Source organism: Drosophila nasuta, chromosome 3 (genome assembly GCF_023558535.2).
Source record: "Drosophila nasuta strain 15112-1781.00 chromosome 3, ASM2355853v1, whole genome shotgun sequence".
Lineage (NCBI taxonomy): Eukaryota > Metazoa > Arthropoda > Insecta > Diptera > Drosophilidae > Drosophila > Drosophila nasuta.
Window position 1 is genome coordinate 20,421,439 of NC_083457.1, and position 18,033 is coordinate 20,439,471.

The 18,033-nt window shown below is 37.2% G+C and overlaps 1 protein-coding gene across 6 annotated transcripts in view; it reads left to right on the forward strand.

The window, feature by feature from the left end:
* Positions 1–2,100: 2,100 nt before the first annotated feature.
* LOC132790838 (nephrin) overlaps positions 2,101–18,033 on the forward strand; it is a 76,939-nt gene continuing 61,006 nt past the window's right edge. For 2 of the 6 annotated variants that reach the window (XM_060799556.1, XM_060799551.1), the window contains exons 1-3: positions 2,101–2,527; positions 9,042–9,572; positions 12,615–12,635. In XM_060799556.1, coding sequence (XP_060655539.1) covers positions 9,434–9,572; positions 12,615–12,635 — 160 coding nt within the window. In that variant the 5' untranslated portion in view covers positions 2,101–2,527; positions 9,042–9,433. The remainder of the gene's footprint in view (positions 2,528–9,041; positions 9,573–12,614; positions 12,636–18,033) is intronic. The other 4 variants (XM_060799555.1, XM_060799553.1, XM_060799552.1 and 1 more) reach the window with 2 other exon arrangements.

Consider the following 18,033-nt stretch of genomic DNA (forward strand, 5'->3'; position numbering starts at 1 on the left):
ATTAAAAGAATTGTAATTAAAATTTGAAGGCTAAACATAACAAGTTATAATCTTGAATGTTTCTGCTTTTTAATATAATAAAAATTAATATTTTAGCAACCTTACTATTTCCGCGTTGTAAATATAATTATTTATTGTTTCTAAGCAGTTTACTACACAAATTAATTCTACAAGTATTTAGAAGTGTTAAATTCTTATCTCTTAGACACTGACACTATTTACCATTAACTACTATTTACGATTTAAGCTTTCTTATTTCAATTGAAGATACATACTATAATTCTCGAATTTAAATTCCATCGCAACTTATTTCGAATATTTTTTGCCTTTCTCTAACCACTGTTGCTGGGCATGGACTGGACTACTTAGTACAACATCGTACATTTAGTTGGTGTTATTTCATGCGCAAAAGTCGCTGCGTGTTGTGTTTGCTATTAAAAATGACAGCAGCTGTGTGTCTGTGTGTGTGTGTGTGTGTGTGTGTGAGTGCTGCAGCTGTGAAATAAAGAGAGGCAGACACACACACACACACAGCCACATGCAAAGGAACGCACACAAACACATGGCGGCATTGCAAAAACACGCTTTTAACACCGAAATGAACTTGTACGCCATGTTTATGAGCTGATAAAAAACAGTTGACCAACATTTGTCGCTCTGTTTTCACATAGCCAGGGCAGCTTTAAGATGTGTTGTTGCCTGGCTTTTAAGTTGCCAAACAAATATAATGCAGGTCTACAAGGTGGCTAATTACCGCTGTTAAGCTGCTACTTGAACCAATTGACTGGCAGGCTAGCTGCCTAGCTGACTAACTGCGAGTGGGCGGCGAGCTCCTGTCTGATATGGCCTACTTAACAGCATGCTCTTAACATTTCCTTACACCTTAATGGGCAAGCCATAAAAAAGCTTTACATTGTTTCATAAAATTTGGCACAGTTGTGCACATGCTAAACAGAGTAACTCTTTGCAAAGAGCAGAAAGCTGTCAAGAGCGTAGCGCAGCTCTGTTAATACACTGTTAAGATTACGCGCTGTTAGCTAAATAAAATATTTATGTTATTTATGTTATGTTAGGAATCTATGGGATTTACAATTTTGCCATTTCATTTGAATAATAAAAAAAAATAATACTTTAATAAATCAAATCGAATACTTTACAATATTATTTAGTATAATGAACTGCATTATACTTGTCATTCCTTATTAAACGCACCTGCATTGATGAAGTGTCATACGGCATATGTGCAACAGGTGTGCAGTTGATTCACATTATAGAACATTAATGTAAATTCATTAATGTGGATATTGGAAAACTGTTTTTGCGAGCAAACAAACTTAATATTTAAAAAAAATTATTCACAAACATTTTATGATTTTAATGTGATTATATGAATTGCGATTATTAATCTGTAAAGGTAACTTTTGAGAGAAGAACCGTAAATAAAATATATTTAGCGAAATAAATGTTATTGCCTTTCAACTTTGAATTGTTTGATGTACCATTTAATATTATATTTAATAATAACCGAACATAGTAATAGATGTTTTCGTCGAAAATTTTTTAGAACATCAATCAGCTGATTTTTAGTACAGGCTGCGTGAGAGAGCATGCGGAGAGCAGTCGTCTCGTGAGAGCAAAAGCACACACGATGCCGAAGGCTATTGAGAAATGTAAACAAGTTGAGAGCGTGCTATAAATTACTGAGAGTTTCTTGAATTTTTTATAACAAATTCAGAATTAATTTTTTATAAAGTTATGACTAAGAAAGGAGTACAACTTAGTTGTAGAAAGTAACACGGTGACGATTTATATTTTATTTTCTTTACGCCTTAAAGCTTGCTATAAATCAAGTGCCTGCGGCTGCTGCATAACAGAGTTCTGTTTAGCGACTGTTAACAGTCCAATAACAGCATCCAACAGACAAGTGATGCGTGAGCTGCTGCGCTCGGCTCGCTCTTCGGCTATTTCGCTCTCCCAGTCGACTCGCTCATTGGCGGTGCGCTTTCTGCACTCGGGCGCTTGGCACACTCGGGATGCTGCCATCGTTTCGGCTGTGACCAATTTTTTTGGCCGCTCTGCTCTGTGTGTACCATAAAAGTGATTTCAGTGAGAGTTTGCGATCCCGCGGGTACGGTCGAAACTGACGGGATTTTCGATTTTCTTCGCCGTTACGTGTTTCCGTTTCGCGATTCGCGTTCTGTGCGATACGTTGTTTAAAACACACACACACAACAACCACCACAAAAAAAAAGATAAATAGAAATATTATTATGAAAATATGTAGTGTGTTTTCGTTTAATTTTATGAAATGTGAAAAGCAACATGAATATGTGGCTATCGAAATTGCGCATACGCCGCGTTGATTACATTTGAGCCAGAAAAACCCCTTCCCAAAAAAAAAGGAAGCGAAATTCCCAAAACGCGTTCAATGAAAACGAAAACTGAATACGCGCTGCGCTGCGTTTTTTGGGTGTGATTATTGTCGCGTGTGTGTCGCGTAATCTCAGCACGTTACTAGCTGGCAAATGTAAGCAGACGATTTGTTGTAAGCGACAACCAATTTGTTGTCATTGTCACAGTCGTTGTTGTTGCTGCTGATTTTGTTGCTGTTGCTGTTGCTGTTGCTGTTTGTTGTTCATGCTAAATTTACAAATCAACGTTTTGTCGACTGTCGACTAGCGTCTGTTCGTTTGCGGCACGTTCACAGCCGATCCAATACGATCTGAGTGTCTGAGTGTGTGGGCCTCCCACGCCGAAATCGTTCGCAATGAAAATCATTTTCATGGAAAACACAAAACGAATGCCAGCGAGCACTGTGCACTGAGCACTGAAAATGCGAATCTCAGCATCGTCGTCGTCATCGTTGTCGTCTGGATTACTTGGCAGTTATCGTGTATACCGCCAAGGTGTACTATATACGTGAGAGGCTCTGCGTGTGTGTGTGTGTTTCTGTGTCAACCGGCACGATGAAACGATTTTCTCTATTGCTCTCGACTATTTAGATTTCATTCTGTTAGGTTAGCTGAAATAGTTTTTTGCATGCCTTTGTTGTTTGCTCCCCATACAAATTGCACAAAATGTGTTATTGTTGTGAATTCCATTTGTATTTGTGGGAAGGGGAAATGTGCCTTATGCAACCTGCATTAGCATTCGCATTAACACGCTTTCTTTTCCATGCGAGCATTGTCAACTCTATTCTGTATGGCAGCATCAAGTGCTAAATTGCTGGCATTGAAAAATTCAGCAAGCAACTGTCAACTATAATCAAATTTAGAAATACTTTAGGCAAGCTGAAAGTGTTGAGTGTTGATGCACATTTGTTCAATTGTTAAATTGCTGAAGTGTGCGTGTAATTTCATTACACGAAGGCACTTGAATTGTCACATAAGGCAGCGGCTATGAATTCGAGATAAACTGATTAAGATAAGTTTATTTGAGGAAGTGGTTAATAGAAATCGCATTGATTTAAACTGCATTAAGTTGAGTAGAACAATGCTCAAATTATATCAATTTAAATGGAAATTTAATAATAACAAAAGGAAATGCAATAATAATCACTTACTTATGTAAACAAATAAATTAATAGTAGAAATAAGTATTTCATTTTTTCATGGACAACATTATGACTATTAATTATGTATTAAGTATGTTTTTGTTGTATTTTAATTATTTTAAGCAGATCACGCTCTATTTCTGGTTAATAGATAATTCAACACAAATAATTTTAATAAATTGAATTGACAAACAAAAAAAAACAAAAATTGTGAAACTTCATTTAATATCAACAATTTATATATAAAAAAAATAAATTATAAATACTAGAAACACAAGATTATATCATAAAAAAAGTAAATTATGCTGTAATGGATTAATTTCAACATAAAAACATTAAATTCATCGTTAATGTATTAAGTATTCTACTAATTTAATGCACAGCACGTACGACTTTTGTTTAAAAATTAAATGTATGAATGGAAATTTGATAAATCCTTTTAGTATTGCTATATTTTAATAATGGACATTGCATGAAATTACATTGATTCCTTTTGTTATTAATTTATTCATTTGCAAATATGAGTTGCTTTGGGACATGACACATAAAATAAATGCAATCAATCCGGTTTCTCCTGCCAATTAGTTCCAAGCTGAAGCGCTAATGAATTATTAAAAAGCTACTAAACCCATTTTCGACACAATTAATTTGAATGCAGCAATCAATTGAATGTAACCAACAACCACAAAAAGCCTTTGGTGTTGCACTGAAATACACATTTGAGAATGAGTTTGAAATTAAAGTGCATTTATTGTGAATTCGAATGCACAATTTACATTGCGGCCAGAGTGAAATCGAAACCAAAGCAGACAATTGAAAGCAATTGCTATTAAATGTGCTTAGCCTGAAGCTGAAGCCTATCCAATGTCCAATGTAAATGGTTTATGGGTCAACTGTTGTGTTATGTGTAGATGCTGCAAGGTCATTAGATCTGACATGAACTGAGTTGGCATGCAAAATACTAGAGAGAGAGTGTTTTACTCCTGGCACCTGGCATCAAAGTATGCTACGAAATTAGCATCGGGCCAACACAACAGCTGTGCACGACGATGATGATGCCAAGTGTTGAACGCTCTGATTGCTGTCATTGCTGCCATTGCCACTGCGGTTGCTGCTCCCTCTGCTGCTTGCCCGCCTCTGGGAATTTTAGTATTCATAAAAATGTACTTGAACACACACATACACCAACTGAGTGGAGAATGAGATGCAGAGGCAGAGGCAGACGCAGTCATGCATGGATTTTTATAGGCTCACTTAGCGCACATAAACCGCAAAAAAAAAATAAAAGGGAATGGCGCCGACTCTGACGCTCAGCCAGGTATGAGAACGAGCTGTGCTCACGGCTAAGCTAAAGGGCTCTTCAGTGCACTCTCTCTCACACACACTCACACACTCGCACACACGTTGGTGCAGAATATAGCTAGATTTCAGTATACCATAATAATATTGTAACTTTGCACTTCAAATTGCATTTTAATGCAAACACACTTCATTACATTACATTGCAACAAGAAAAACAACGACGGAAATGGAAAAAACGTCGACACACTTTGCAGCAGCTGTAGCCGGGAAATACACACACATCGATATACACACTTATATTCTAACATATATTGGCAAGTTTGTAAATTGAAGTGCACGTCGATAGAGAAAACTGGCACAACGTACTCGCTACTCGATGTCAGGTTACGTATACGCCGAGTTACGCGGCCAACAACTCATACTCATATTAGCTAATGTAGCAAAAGTTTTTTGCACATCATCATTATTGCAGCTCGTTCGCTATGTGAAGAAAATAAACTTCATTATAATATTTTGGATTTAATAACAGAAATTGTCGATTCGAAGGCCAAATTCGTTGCAAGCAGTTCAGAAATATCGATAAAGGTTATTTAGATTAAATATGTCATATTAAAATAAAGAAGAAATACTGATTTCCACAAAGGTTGCCAGTACTCAAAAGGTACTCAATAAATATAAATAGGGGTTATTATTATTATAATATTATTATTATCATGCTAGATCATGTCATTCATAGTAAATAATAAAAAGTAGAGAGTACGAAATAAAAAATGAATTGCAAGTACTCCCCAAATATTGAATTCTCTATTTCATTTTAGAAATAAATTTAAGGAAATAACGAAGAAATACTGACTGACTTTAAAAAATATGGATTTAGATTTAATATATCATATCTAAAACAAATATATTCCTATTTCATATTTCATATAAAATCAAAGTTAGAAGTTAAAAAAGAAATACGTAATATCAAATTTATTGCTAGTGTTCCCTAAAAACCGAGTGGTGCTATTTATATTTAATATTTCATATTATGTCTAAGCTAATAATATGAAATTAAGAAGAGAAACTCAATATCAAATTAATTGATAATACCAAATTTGTTGCAAATAAAAATATAAATATCGATTTTATATTTCATATCTTAGTGAATAATATAAAATAAAGGAAATTAGTTTTCAGCACTTCCTAAATATGTTATATATAGGGACTTTTTCATTTAAAATCTATGTTACTGAAATAAATTATTTTGTACATTTTTTGCTAGTACTCTCTAAAAATCAAATGGTGATATTTATATTTAATATTTCATATCATGTTTTAGTTACGAATATAAAAAAGAAGAAATTGTGAATTACAAATTAGTTGCAAGTATTTAATAAATAGGTAAAAATATAAATTAAGATATAATATTTCATATCTAAGTTAATACTTTAAAAGAATATCAATAGGGACTATTTTGATTTTAAATTTGATATAGTTAAGTTAGTAAAATAAGAATGAAATAAATGTAGAATTACAAATTAATTACCAGGACTCAATAAATATCGATGTGATTTACTTAGATTTAATATTTTATATCTAACATTTCAAAAACAGAAGGAAAAGTTGAAAGCTCATATTCCATTTAATCAATTTATTGAAATTTAGTTATTTAATTTTTCATTTGACTTTGAATACAACTCAGAAATTATTAAATCGTCATCTTCATGTGGTGACAGAAATTTCCAAATTGAATAAAATTTATCATTGAGCCATGTCCGAATGTTTCACATGCCATTGCAAGTTTTAACGCAAATCTCTCCCTTTAGCACTTTATAACAGTGAATATTTGAAAGGCAAAAGAATTTATAAAATTCGACAAATTTTGCGAATATCAGAGCGAATATATTCGATGTGGAGCATGTTTTATTTTCTGCTCTATTTAGTAAATATTTGATGTGAAAGATTTTCAAAAATATTTACATTAATCGCTTAACTACGATTGATATTTTTTCTGGGCGGCATTGAAATGGAAATCCATTTACAGTCACCATTTCAGTTGCCGCAGCGACCAAAAAGCGGGGCAATCAGGCAACGGGGCGTATGATAAATAAACATATAAGGATTTATTATGCTCCCCTCACTCGGCACTCGCCGCTCGCCACTTGCAAAAATATTATTAAATTTAAACATTTTTCAATGCGCTCTATTCTCTCTCTGACAGTTTGTGGTTGCCAGAGTCACAGTCGAGTCGGCCAGTTTAATAAAATTTTATTTATGATCTGTGTGCGGCACGACTGCAAAAAAAAAAAAATAAAGAACGAAACAACAAATATAAAATAGAGATACACAAATAGTACATGTTGAAATGGGGCGAGTTTGTCAACGACAGCGACAGCAACCGAGACCGAGGCGGTGGCGGTGGCGGTGGCAAAATAAAATTAGTGCGCCGAGCTAAAAGCATTGGCAGCAATGGAGACGTGGCCGATAAAACAGAGCAAGTCAATATATCATAAAAGCACGTCGAACTGCCACGAATGTCGCGCAAAATGGCGACACAGCCTCTGAGCTGAGTCTCTGTGTGTGTGTGTGTGTGTGTGTCTGCGTGTAAAGTAGAAACATGAACGTATACAGTTTCCGATTTCCGTTTTCCTGTTTATCGTTTATTGAGTTTTTTGCTACGTAAAAGTAAAAGCATTTGCGAGTGCTCCGCCCGCGCGACACGAGTCGACTGACTCGCTTTTGCCGTTAGATGAAACACGACAGAAAAACAAACGCAAAATCTAAAGAGAAATTTGCACTCGTTAGGTCTTTGGCGTTACTTCTACTTCTACTACTACTTCACTCTCTGTCTCTGTCTCAGTCTCAGCTTTTGCTTTTGCTTCTATTTGTGCTGCTTTTGCTTGCTACAGGCTGTCGTCATATTGAACTTTGATGCTGGCACGTTCTGTGCGCTTCCTTGGCTCCTTTTAAAGATCTCCACGCGCGCATACTTGGGCACATGTTTTGCCATTCTTTTGGCTCTGCTTTGCTTCTTCGTCTGCGTCCTTTTTCATCCTTCGCCCCTCTATTCGTCGAACGTTGCCAGTTGTTCTTCGTTCTCTGTTCTCCGTGTGTTGTTAGTCATTTATATGGGCACCATAAATTATAACAAATATGTACGCAAGCGGCATTTTAAATGATTTCCCACAACTCTCCCCCCACTCCACACCTCACTCCACACTCGTGTGCTTGTCACTGGGTCTCTCCACCCAAAGAGCCACCACGACCTGGACCCAAGTTATAAATATACTTTAATTAAAAGCGCTTCAGTGTGAGTGCAATATGTTGTAAAATATTGAGGCAATGTCTACCATTTGGTACGTGTTGCTGTTGCTGTTGCTGTTGATGCTCTTGACGAGTCGTTTGGGCCTCTGATTTGTTGCTGTCTAGGCGGAAAAGTCGTATGTGCTCTCCGGCTCGAGATAAGCAACTTCCTGTTGAGGCTGGTTGTGTGTTGCGTAATGAGCTGGGGATCTAGATTGCATCTTAATTATTAACTCCATATATCAAAGCTCTTGAATATCATATGTATGTATGTGTTGACTAACTATATACTATTCTATATACATGGAATTGACTTAATTATTTACATTCTAATTGGCAATCATAAATTCTGTTTTAAATACTATTTTCTGCTGCTCAAATCAATTATCATTTTACTTAACCGGCAAATTGATTAGATTGTAATTTCCAGTGACAATTTCAGCAAAAAAATGCAAATGAAAAACCTTTTAAGCGAAATCACACAATTTAGCATAATTTGTGAACTTGTTTCGCAACTGCAAAACATAAATTAACAATTTTAGCCACATAAATAACGCACGCATATAACTGTAATAAATATAAAACAAACAAATTAACCCAATAAAATTCGTAAAAATCACATAAATCTCGATGCATGTATTTGGGGCCTTTACACAAATTTGTGTCGACCGAAAAATAAAGGCAATTAAATAAATTTCAACACAACAATAGCAACTGCAACAGCAACAGCAACAACAACAATAACAACAACAACGACAACAAAAACAATTGCAATTGCATCGATGGCAACTGCAATTATACGAAAATGGCAACGCACTTTCGTACTTTATTTATTGACATGTCAACAATTTGCCGCATCCCCTCTTTAACACAACGTTCCACCTTTCTACTCTTTTTGCAGCCGCCTCTGCGAAAAATCTGTAAACGGACACAACTGAAAATGCCAAATTAAATCAAATTAATATATGCACAAATAAGCCACGTTAACAACAATAGCAACAAATGCTTCGAGTGCTGTGCGTGTGTATAAAACTGTAGAGCTGCCCTGAAAGTAGGCAACTGCCAAACACACTCAGCCACCCACACACACATACATATACACATCTACATCCATACACACACACATCTCATACACTCGGCCTCTCGTCATTGGCATTCTCGAACTGCTGAAGCTGCCAGCACTTCAGACACAAACCGCACTCTCTTGCATCGAAACACACATACACACAAACACGCGCACCCACACACACATACACATCAACACACACAGAATCAAAGAGCGAGGCAATCAACATGCGCCTGTCTGTCAGCTGCCTGTTGTCTCTGTTGCTGTGCCTCCTCCTGTCCACATTCAATGGCCACGCGGCGGCAGCAACACGTGCTCGTGTCAGCTCCTCGACGACAATGACGCGCAACATTGAGGAGGAGAATGGTAAGTTAACTAATTTTCTTTTCAACTCTTTATCGAACACAACTTAAATAAGATAGCTGCAAATTTCAAATAAATTTGAGCAATCATTCAACCGAAAATAAGTTTCAAAGTTGTTGCATAAGAACTTAAAAGGATTTTACATTTACAATTACTATGAATCACACAATTTTCTGAGAGCTTTACATATTAAAGCACAATTTGTAAATTGTAATTCAAAATATAATTTGCAATTATTGCTCAGAAAATAAAATTAAAGTCTATTTAGGTGCAATGAAGCTAAAGAATTTATCAATCGAAAAAGAGGGAAAATAAATATGAAAGCAGTAAAATGTATTATTTTTTTTTGTGAAAGCAGTTATTTCATACTTTTCTACTACAGGATATCTTAAATTCATCAAATTTCAAAAATAATTAGCAACTAATGCCTGAAATAAAATTAAAATCTATTTATATTCAATGATGCATAAGATTTTATCAATTGAAAGGAAAGAAAAGACAATTAAGAAAGTATTTCAAATCGACGATATAGTTATTTCTTACTTTTGTACTTCATACTACAGGGTATCTCAAATTCAGCAAATTGCCTAGGAAATTTCTTCTTTTTTTTTTTATTCATTCGCAGTGCTGCCAAAAAATTGATTGCGCCTGGCGGCAAATACTGCTCCACTTTTTCCACTTTTCACCCTTGTGGCTGTGTGTGTGAAATTTAATTTAAAGTGAAAAGTTTGACTGCCGTTAAGCCAGCCGACATACATATACACGATTGTATGGATGTGTATGTGTACGTATGTGTGTGTGTTTGTGCAACTTTTATTCAATCAGCATAAAGTTTATTGTGTGAGAAGAATATGCCTACCGCCTTTGTGGCTGTCAAAGTGACGCTTTTGTTGCTGCATTATTCAATAAATGAAATTTCTGGTTTATTTTGACAAAGTTTATGTGCAAATTTAATACAGTTTAAATTATGCGAAATTGATTTTGATGGCTGTTTGTTGCAAATGCCGAGCTAAGCTCCAAAATACAGTTGCCAAAAAATGTGCAAAATCTTTGGTAATCGCCTAATGTTTCCCCCTCTAATTCCATTCGCATCGAATCGAATCGTGTCGAGGCAAAGCAAAATAAACAACATCAACATCAACGTCAACATGAAGCTCAAGCTTTGGAAGAAAACTTACTTTGAACGCCTGTTAATGGTCAGCAGCAGCTGTTGGCATCGCAATTCGATGGCTTTTAGGGCTTGTTATTCTGTGTTTTTGGCCCTGAGTTATTATTGTGGCGGGGACCAAGATCACTTGCCAGCTGCTGGTCAGCAAGCGAAACTTTCACTCTGGCAGGACTGGGCAGGGCATATAATAATATGTTGCTAATAAATAAGCCAACTAAAAGGAGGGCAGCTGAAGGACGCAGCATATTTTTGTGTTGTGCTAAGAAAGTTTTGCAAACTTTGTGCTATTTTTTGTTTTTCCAAGCAACCGAAAGTTGGCAAACAAATTGAACAATATGCGCGGCTATTGGGCAGCCGCATAAACATTGTGCAAAGTCGGCCAAGTTTATGGAGAATGCACCTTGAAGCACCGCTAATTGTGCTGCGAAACATTAAAATTGAAGCCTAATTTAACGAGCGAACATTCAACTTGTTCTTTTCATACACTGCGTATACGCTATCACGCTAGAAGCGTATTAGACGACTTAATATTTCACTCTACTGATGCTCGTTTGAGCTGTCCAACATGACGTATGAGTTATATGAACACATTCCATATGCGCCATATGGGCAGTTGCAAACTAATTTAGAGGCCAAACAAGTTCGGACCCAAAAACCAACTCTCGACTGCACACTTGAGCTACAGCTACAGCCACAACCAGAGCCAAAGCCAAAGCCAAAGCCAAAGCCACAGCCACTTGACTCAAGTCAAGCGACAGCCACATCCAGAGCCACAGTCATAGCTATAGCATGCAATCGTCCAACTGAAGGACTAACGCCTACAGCTAGACTTCAGTAGCTTGAGCAACGCTTTAGTGCCAAAGTTGGTAACAGTCGAAAACTCTGCTGCTTTCTACATATTTATAAAATACATAGAGGGAGGAGGCAATGGGGTAGATGTTTTAATAAATTTAGATTTTATATGTTTTCAATTGAATCTCCTCGTTGTTTTTGTTGTTGTTGTTATTGTTGCTGGCGATGGCGATGGCGCAGAAACTTTTCACTTTGGCATTTCAATGTTTTCGAAGTTAACTGCAAGCCAAAAACCGCCACGCCTCATACAAAAACCACTTCCTTTTGCCAGTACAGCGAGAGCAAGTATTTATCGCATTTCTATGAAAACAACGTACTCAAAATTTTCTTCAAAAACTTTGAAATTATGTTTGGGCTTCTGCTCGCTCCGTTCGCTGGGCCTTTGCCTGGTTTGCTCGATTTGTTGTTGTCTGTTTTTGGGGGGCAAAAGTTTGCCATTTGTTGCGGCTACGCAGCTTTATAAATGCTTATTTAGAGGCAAATCTGATGAGCTAAGTTCCAGCATCGTTCCAGCTCTCCTTTTCTTCTCTCTACCCTAAGTCCTTTTGCTTAGCATTGAGAAACTTGGCATGGATAGACATGGGATATAGATATCATGCGAGAAGTACTATACTCGATGAGTTACTGCAAACTGCTGCAGTTTGGCCACAGGGGCAAGTTGTTTGCTAAGCGGTTGCATAGTGCAAAAGTTTTTGAGGATTTAATGGGGAGAATTCCAAGATTTTACAAGTGTAAAGCATGCAAGTTGAGTTCCGTCCAACTTCACAGAGCGTATGGGGCGTATGTGTAATGTGAAAGCCTTTGATTACAGTATTAAACTATGTCGGAATTCAAATACAAATAAAATGGATTTTCCATTATATTTTAGAGATCAAACTTTTTCGGTTTAATTTTCAACTATTTGTAAGTTCTTATTTTCGGTTATTCGCATATTACTTGATTACAATTCAATTTTATTTTCATTTTCATTTGAATTTGTTTTTGTTTGTTTTTGCTTTAATTTGTTTTTCTTTTTGATTTTACAGCTTTATTAAATCTATTGGCCGGTAAGTTGTGTGTTTATTTTTGAAAGCCATTTGCAAAAACAGTCTGTTCATCCCACACATACGAACGTGTATATACTTTTAGCCCATTTACATAACACAAAAGGCCCAAAACAATTTTCAAACATTTAACGAACATTTTGTGTGCACCAGAGACATCAAAATATTATTGATGCTCGGACACAACCCAAACAATTTGCACACAAAATTGACCAGACCAAATAGATGCCACAAAGACAACAACAAGATAGAATGAAAGATGCTGCCACGCCCCCTACAACATATAACAATAGCCGTACGCCCAAAGTCAAAGTCAAGGAATGAATAAAGGAAAAGGAAGCGCTGCTTTTAACCAGGGGTTTACCCCAAAACAAAAATCAGCTTAGTAATGAAAGATATCAAAAGCAAAAGCAAAAGCCAACAGCTTCGACATGAAATCGAAGCGACTTGCTGGAAACAATCCCCAAAACAACTTTTAGTCGGTCAAAAGCGATGAGCAACAATGGACAACGTCCCATCTCGTTCCATTTGGTAACCTCTCTTTGCCATTCACCTCCACTATTTGCTCCACTTTCTTCGCTCTTCGCTTTCTCTATCTCTCTCTTGCTGCAGCTATCTCACTCCGTCCATCTATCCATCCATCTTGCTCCCGCTTGTCTCTCTGTCTGTCTGTCTACCAGTGTCTGTGTGTAGTTTTCGCTGCTGGCCAAAAACTTTCGCCACTGATTCGACTTGAAAGGCAAAAATTCCTTCGCTGCTTAAGTCGGTGCCTTACCAGCCTCTGGGGCGGCATTTTTTTTTTTTGGGCCAAGTTTCCTGCCTTGTGTAAGCGAACCAAACGAAAGAAATGCAAAAAAAAAAAAATAGAAAGCTGAAAGGAAAAATAAACTGACAGCGCGTTGAATGACAACGGCAAGGAAAAGTCGCCGTTGCGAGGAGTTTGTCAACATTTTTCTTTCGCCTCGCATACTCGAAATACACACACTCTTGAAGCTTGTTGTGCTTGTGCTTTTCGCATTGGATTTTCGAGTAGGCTATTTAGGGTCCAAGCCGATAGCTGGACAGCATCGAAACCGAAACCAAGACCTAACATACTCCACTTCAAACGCGGTCTGCTGCCTGTTGTTGTGATTTCTTGCTGTTTGCCGAGGACCTTGTACTTGTTTGTCCTGCCATGCCCATATAACCAAAATACCCATAACCGAAGAACACATACACACAAACACACACATACACACAGTCACCACAACCACTGCGGACGCGTCTGAAGGCGCGCTCATACTTATTCATTTCATGGCTTTACAAGGACATTTATCATTTTCGTAAGTAGACGTCGCGTACGTCACAAAAAGGCAGCCACCATCCGGCCACGCCCCGTAGCAGGCCATCGTTGATTTCTATATTTCATTTCATGGCAAAAATGCCAACAACCGAGAGAGAGACAGAGAGAGAATGAGAAAAAACATTGAAATTTCACCCAAAATGTTAAATAGAATTCATTTTGCTTAGTTTCAGATTTGCGGTTCTTATACATATTCAGTTTACCGCGCTCTCTCTCTCTCTCTCTCTCTCGCCTGACTGTTGTTGATATTCATGACGTTCTTTTTTCATTTCTTTCGTTTTTCTGTTGTCCCCTCGTATTATTCTTGTATATGAATTTCTGCGGCCGTTTTAGCCATGAAACGAAACGTGGCAAAAGTGCTGAATGCCGGGGCAAAAAAGTGGAAATTTTAAGCCTACTTGAATTTATTTGCGCTCATTAAGTCTGACAGCTGAGATGAGTTCATTTCTTATATAGCCACTTGAGTCGACTGATTGCCAGACAGTTAAAGAGTTCAGCTCTCGCTGCTTATAAATACACTTCAAAGGATATTGAAGTGCAATATTCTGAATATGCAACAATATTTTTTCAGCGCCTTAAAGCAACTCACTAATGAACAAATAAAGCTTAACGCATCTTAGCCATAGAAAGAAAATTCAGGAAAAAGCAAAAGTAATAAGCGTAGGACCAAATAAATCACCGCCAGAAGAGAAATAATACAAACAGCAGCCACAAATAAATCCGAGCCAATGCAAATGGAATGACAAAACAGTTTTGCATGGGAATAACATGTTTGACTTATGAAATGCTCTGAGTGATATGCCACACAAAACGAATGCCCTGAGCCACAGCAAAGCAACGCACAAAAAAAACAAAACAATACACAAAAATTTTAATTCAAACAAAATTCCTGACGCACTGAAAATACTCTCCTGTCCTCACCATGAAGCCTCACAAATTGTATTTGTCGCTGTAAATTCCAAAGCAAATGTAATGCTTGGCAATAAAACGAAATATGCCTGAAACATTGAATTCATGCAAGCAACTTTAATCTTTGTCATATTTAGTTTAAAGAAATTTAATGAATGCTTTAAATAGTTGCTAAGTTTATATAAATTCTGTGAGCTATGTTTTATATAATAATTTTCTTTGTCATATTTAGTTTTAAGAAATTTAATGAATGCTTTAAATAATTGCTAAATTTATATAGTATATATTCTGTGAGCTACATTTTGTATAATAATGTTCTTTGAATTATTCTAATAATTTTTCATTTATAAAATAATCTTATAAAATGTATAAAGCAGAAATTTGTTTTTAATTCACTTTTCATTTAAAGCGTATTGAAGCTTATTGAAATATTTAAAATACTTAGTAATTATTGTGCTGAATTTTGCATAAAGAGACTGACCTGGTTTGTCTCAGAGTTATTTGCATAATGCAAGCTTTATGACAAACTCCTAATGCTCAACAAAAACTAACAAAAGGCCACAGCAAGTGTGTGAATGTGTGTGTGTGTGAGTGTGTCACATAAAGTCAACAAGAGAAATCAAACAACTTGGTTCAGTTTTGCAGCTGTACAGACAGCTCCTGGTTGGTTGGCCTATCCTCAATCTCCTGCAGCCAGGACGAGTGCTGTTCAGAGTTTATTGTCGCTGGACTGTGAAAGAGAAAATCAGTTTCCAGCTGCCCGTTGTCCGTTGTCTGTTGCCAGTTGCCAGTTGCCAACTGGCTACTATTATGCTTTGTTAATCGGCTTAGGCATTTTTGCCTGCCTTACGCTCTGCGTGACGATTTACTAGACAAAACCAGAAGCTCAGACAAACAAGACTGTTGTGACTGGAGCGTTGTCAAGGGGGAAGTGACCTCCGCTTTCCCTTCCCCGTTTCCCTTTCTCTCAGCTGAAGAGATTGTTGTGTGGCCTAGGCAGATTGTCTGCAGTCTCTGCATTTGTTCATTTGTCGCACGCGCCATAAACTCAAACCACAAGACGCAGCCAGAGTCTGAGATGGAGATGAAGCTCCACCTGAGCTGAGCGAAGCAACTCTGATGAGTTGGCTTTGTTTTTGCGCTCCCTCCAAATTTGCGGGCTTTTGCGGACTGTGTCTTGCCTCATTTGGCTGCCAGCTTAGTACAACTCTCCCACTTTCCGCTCACTCCTCTCAGCCAGCCTAAACAAATCCCATTCCTGACCCGCTCTGATGCTCCTCTCCCTTGTGGTCTGGGCACAAAAAATCGTTTTGTGTGTTTTCGTTAGCATTCCGTGTGGAATTTGATACTTGATTATTTGTTGCCGCCCTCAAGCGTGCATAATATATCAAAGCAGCGTCAACGTCGACTCGTCAACTCGACGAAGGCCTTCGAGTTAGACTCTGCTGCTGAATCGGAATCGGAATCGGAATCAGAGCTCAACTCCCACTCCTCGCGTTTCTCGTTTCGTCCTTTGTGGAGAACTCAACTCCAAATGCCACTCAACATGTGTAGACGTCATGTGTCGGCATTCAGACATTCATTCACAGAGATTCTGAGGCGGGCAGTCGTCGTGCTCTCTCTGTTTTTAGTTACATTTTAGTGTCGGTCGCATAATAAATAAATAAATAAACAGTTGCGGCCTTTTACCTGCGCCTGCAGGCTCTTCAGCTGCTCTCGTGCGTGCTTTCGACTTCGTTGCGTATGCTAAAGACTCCACAAAAGTTTCTTCAATTCTTCTTTTTTGTTCTCCCCATATTTTTTCTTTTCTTTGCTTTAGCAAAATCAAAATCTCTTCAACATAAAGTTGGGATTTATTTTGGCCGCGTGAAAAATGCAAAAGTTTTCCATTAATCTTTAGCACTTCTCACTGCTGTTCCAATGGATTTGCATACTTAGACTTTCCACTGACTTTATAAACAGCTGAATGCATAAATATTCTGGCACACAACACTTGACCAAAAGTTATTATACAAACTGGCTCATCTAAATTCGAATTAAAATTAATATTTTCAATAGCAAATATGGAGTTTATTAAATGAAAAATAATCCTCGATCTGGTTGAATTATATTTCTTAATTAGAATTATTTATGAATAATATTTTAAGAATAAGCTGCTAAAGTCAGTAGCACTTAACTCTAGAATATGAATTTGTGGCAATGTTTTATGGCAAAGAACAACCATCAATTTGTGTTAACTAAATTTTTCACTTATTTAAGCCAACAAAAAACTTTTTGCCATCACACGCTCACATACGTTGCTTGGCAAGAGAACATGTCAAAATTAAAAATTGGTAACAAAAACTTTTCATATAAAACACAAGGATAGCAACAAACAATGTAGAGTAAAATGAGGAGAAGCAAAGTTTCGTTTATAAAATGTGAGTGAACCAAAATGAAGGTAATATATAAATAAGTATGTTGATAAAAGTCTAAGTAGTCGAGAAATAATAAGAGATGTTAGATAATATTCTTGTAGCAGAAATAATTTGATTGATTTAAGCCGTGTGCTTGCTACACATTGCCAATTAGTGCCGTTAAAGCCTCAATTGTGAGCCTAGCAATTTGCAAGCACAGTAATCATAAATGTTAAGTCGTGGGCAGCTCAACAAATATATTAGATACACACACACAGGTAGGTAAGGAGCTAAAGAGAGCAAGAGAGAGTGAGAGGAGAAAAAGCTGAGTGCCGGGCATCGCCTTAAGGGCTTAAGTTTGAAAGCCCTAGGATTCGATGGCAAAGTTCTCTTCTGCTGACTGTGTCTGTGTCTGTGACTGGCAACCATAACTTGCAATTGCAAGTACTAAGCCTAGCTGACAAACACACACATACACACACATACGGGCAAGCCGCACACACTCATACATTCACATTTACACCGAGAAAGCGCTGCACTCTCGCATGCATAACAATTTGCAGGCAGTGTAGGGCTTTTGCAAATGTTATGCAACATTTAAGGCCATTTTCATACAAAATTTAAATTAAAATTCGACACTGACTAACCGACTGACTGACGAACTGGCAAAGTAAGGCACACACACAGTCTTTGATGTGGCAATTTTGTTGCATACTTTTCGGCATTGCATATGCATGGTAGATGCTATGGTAGA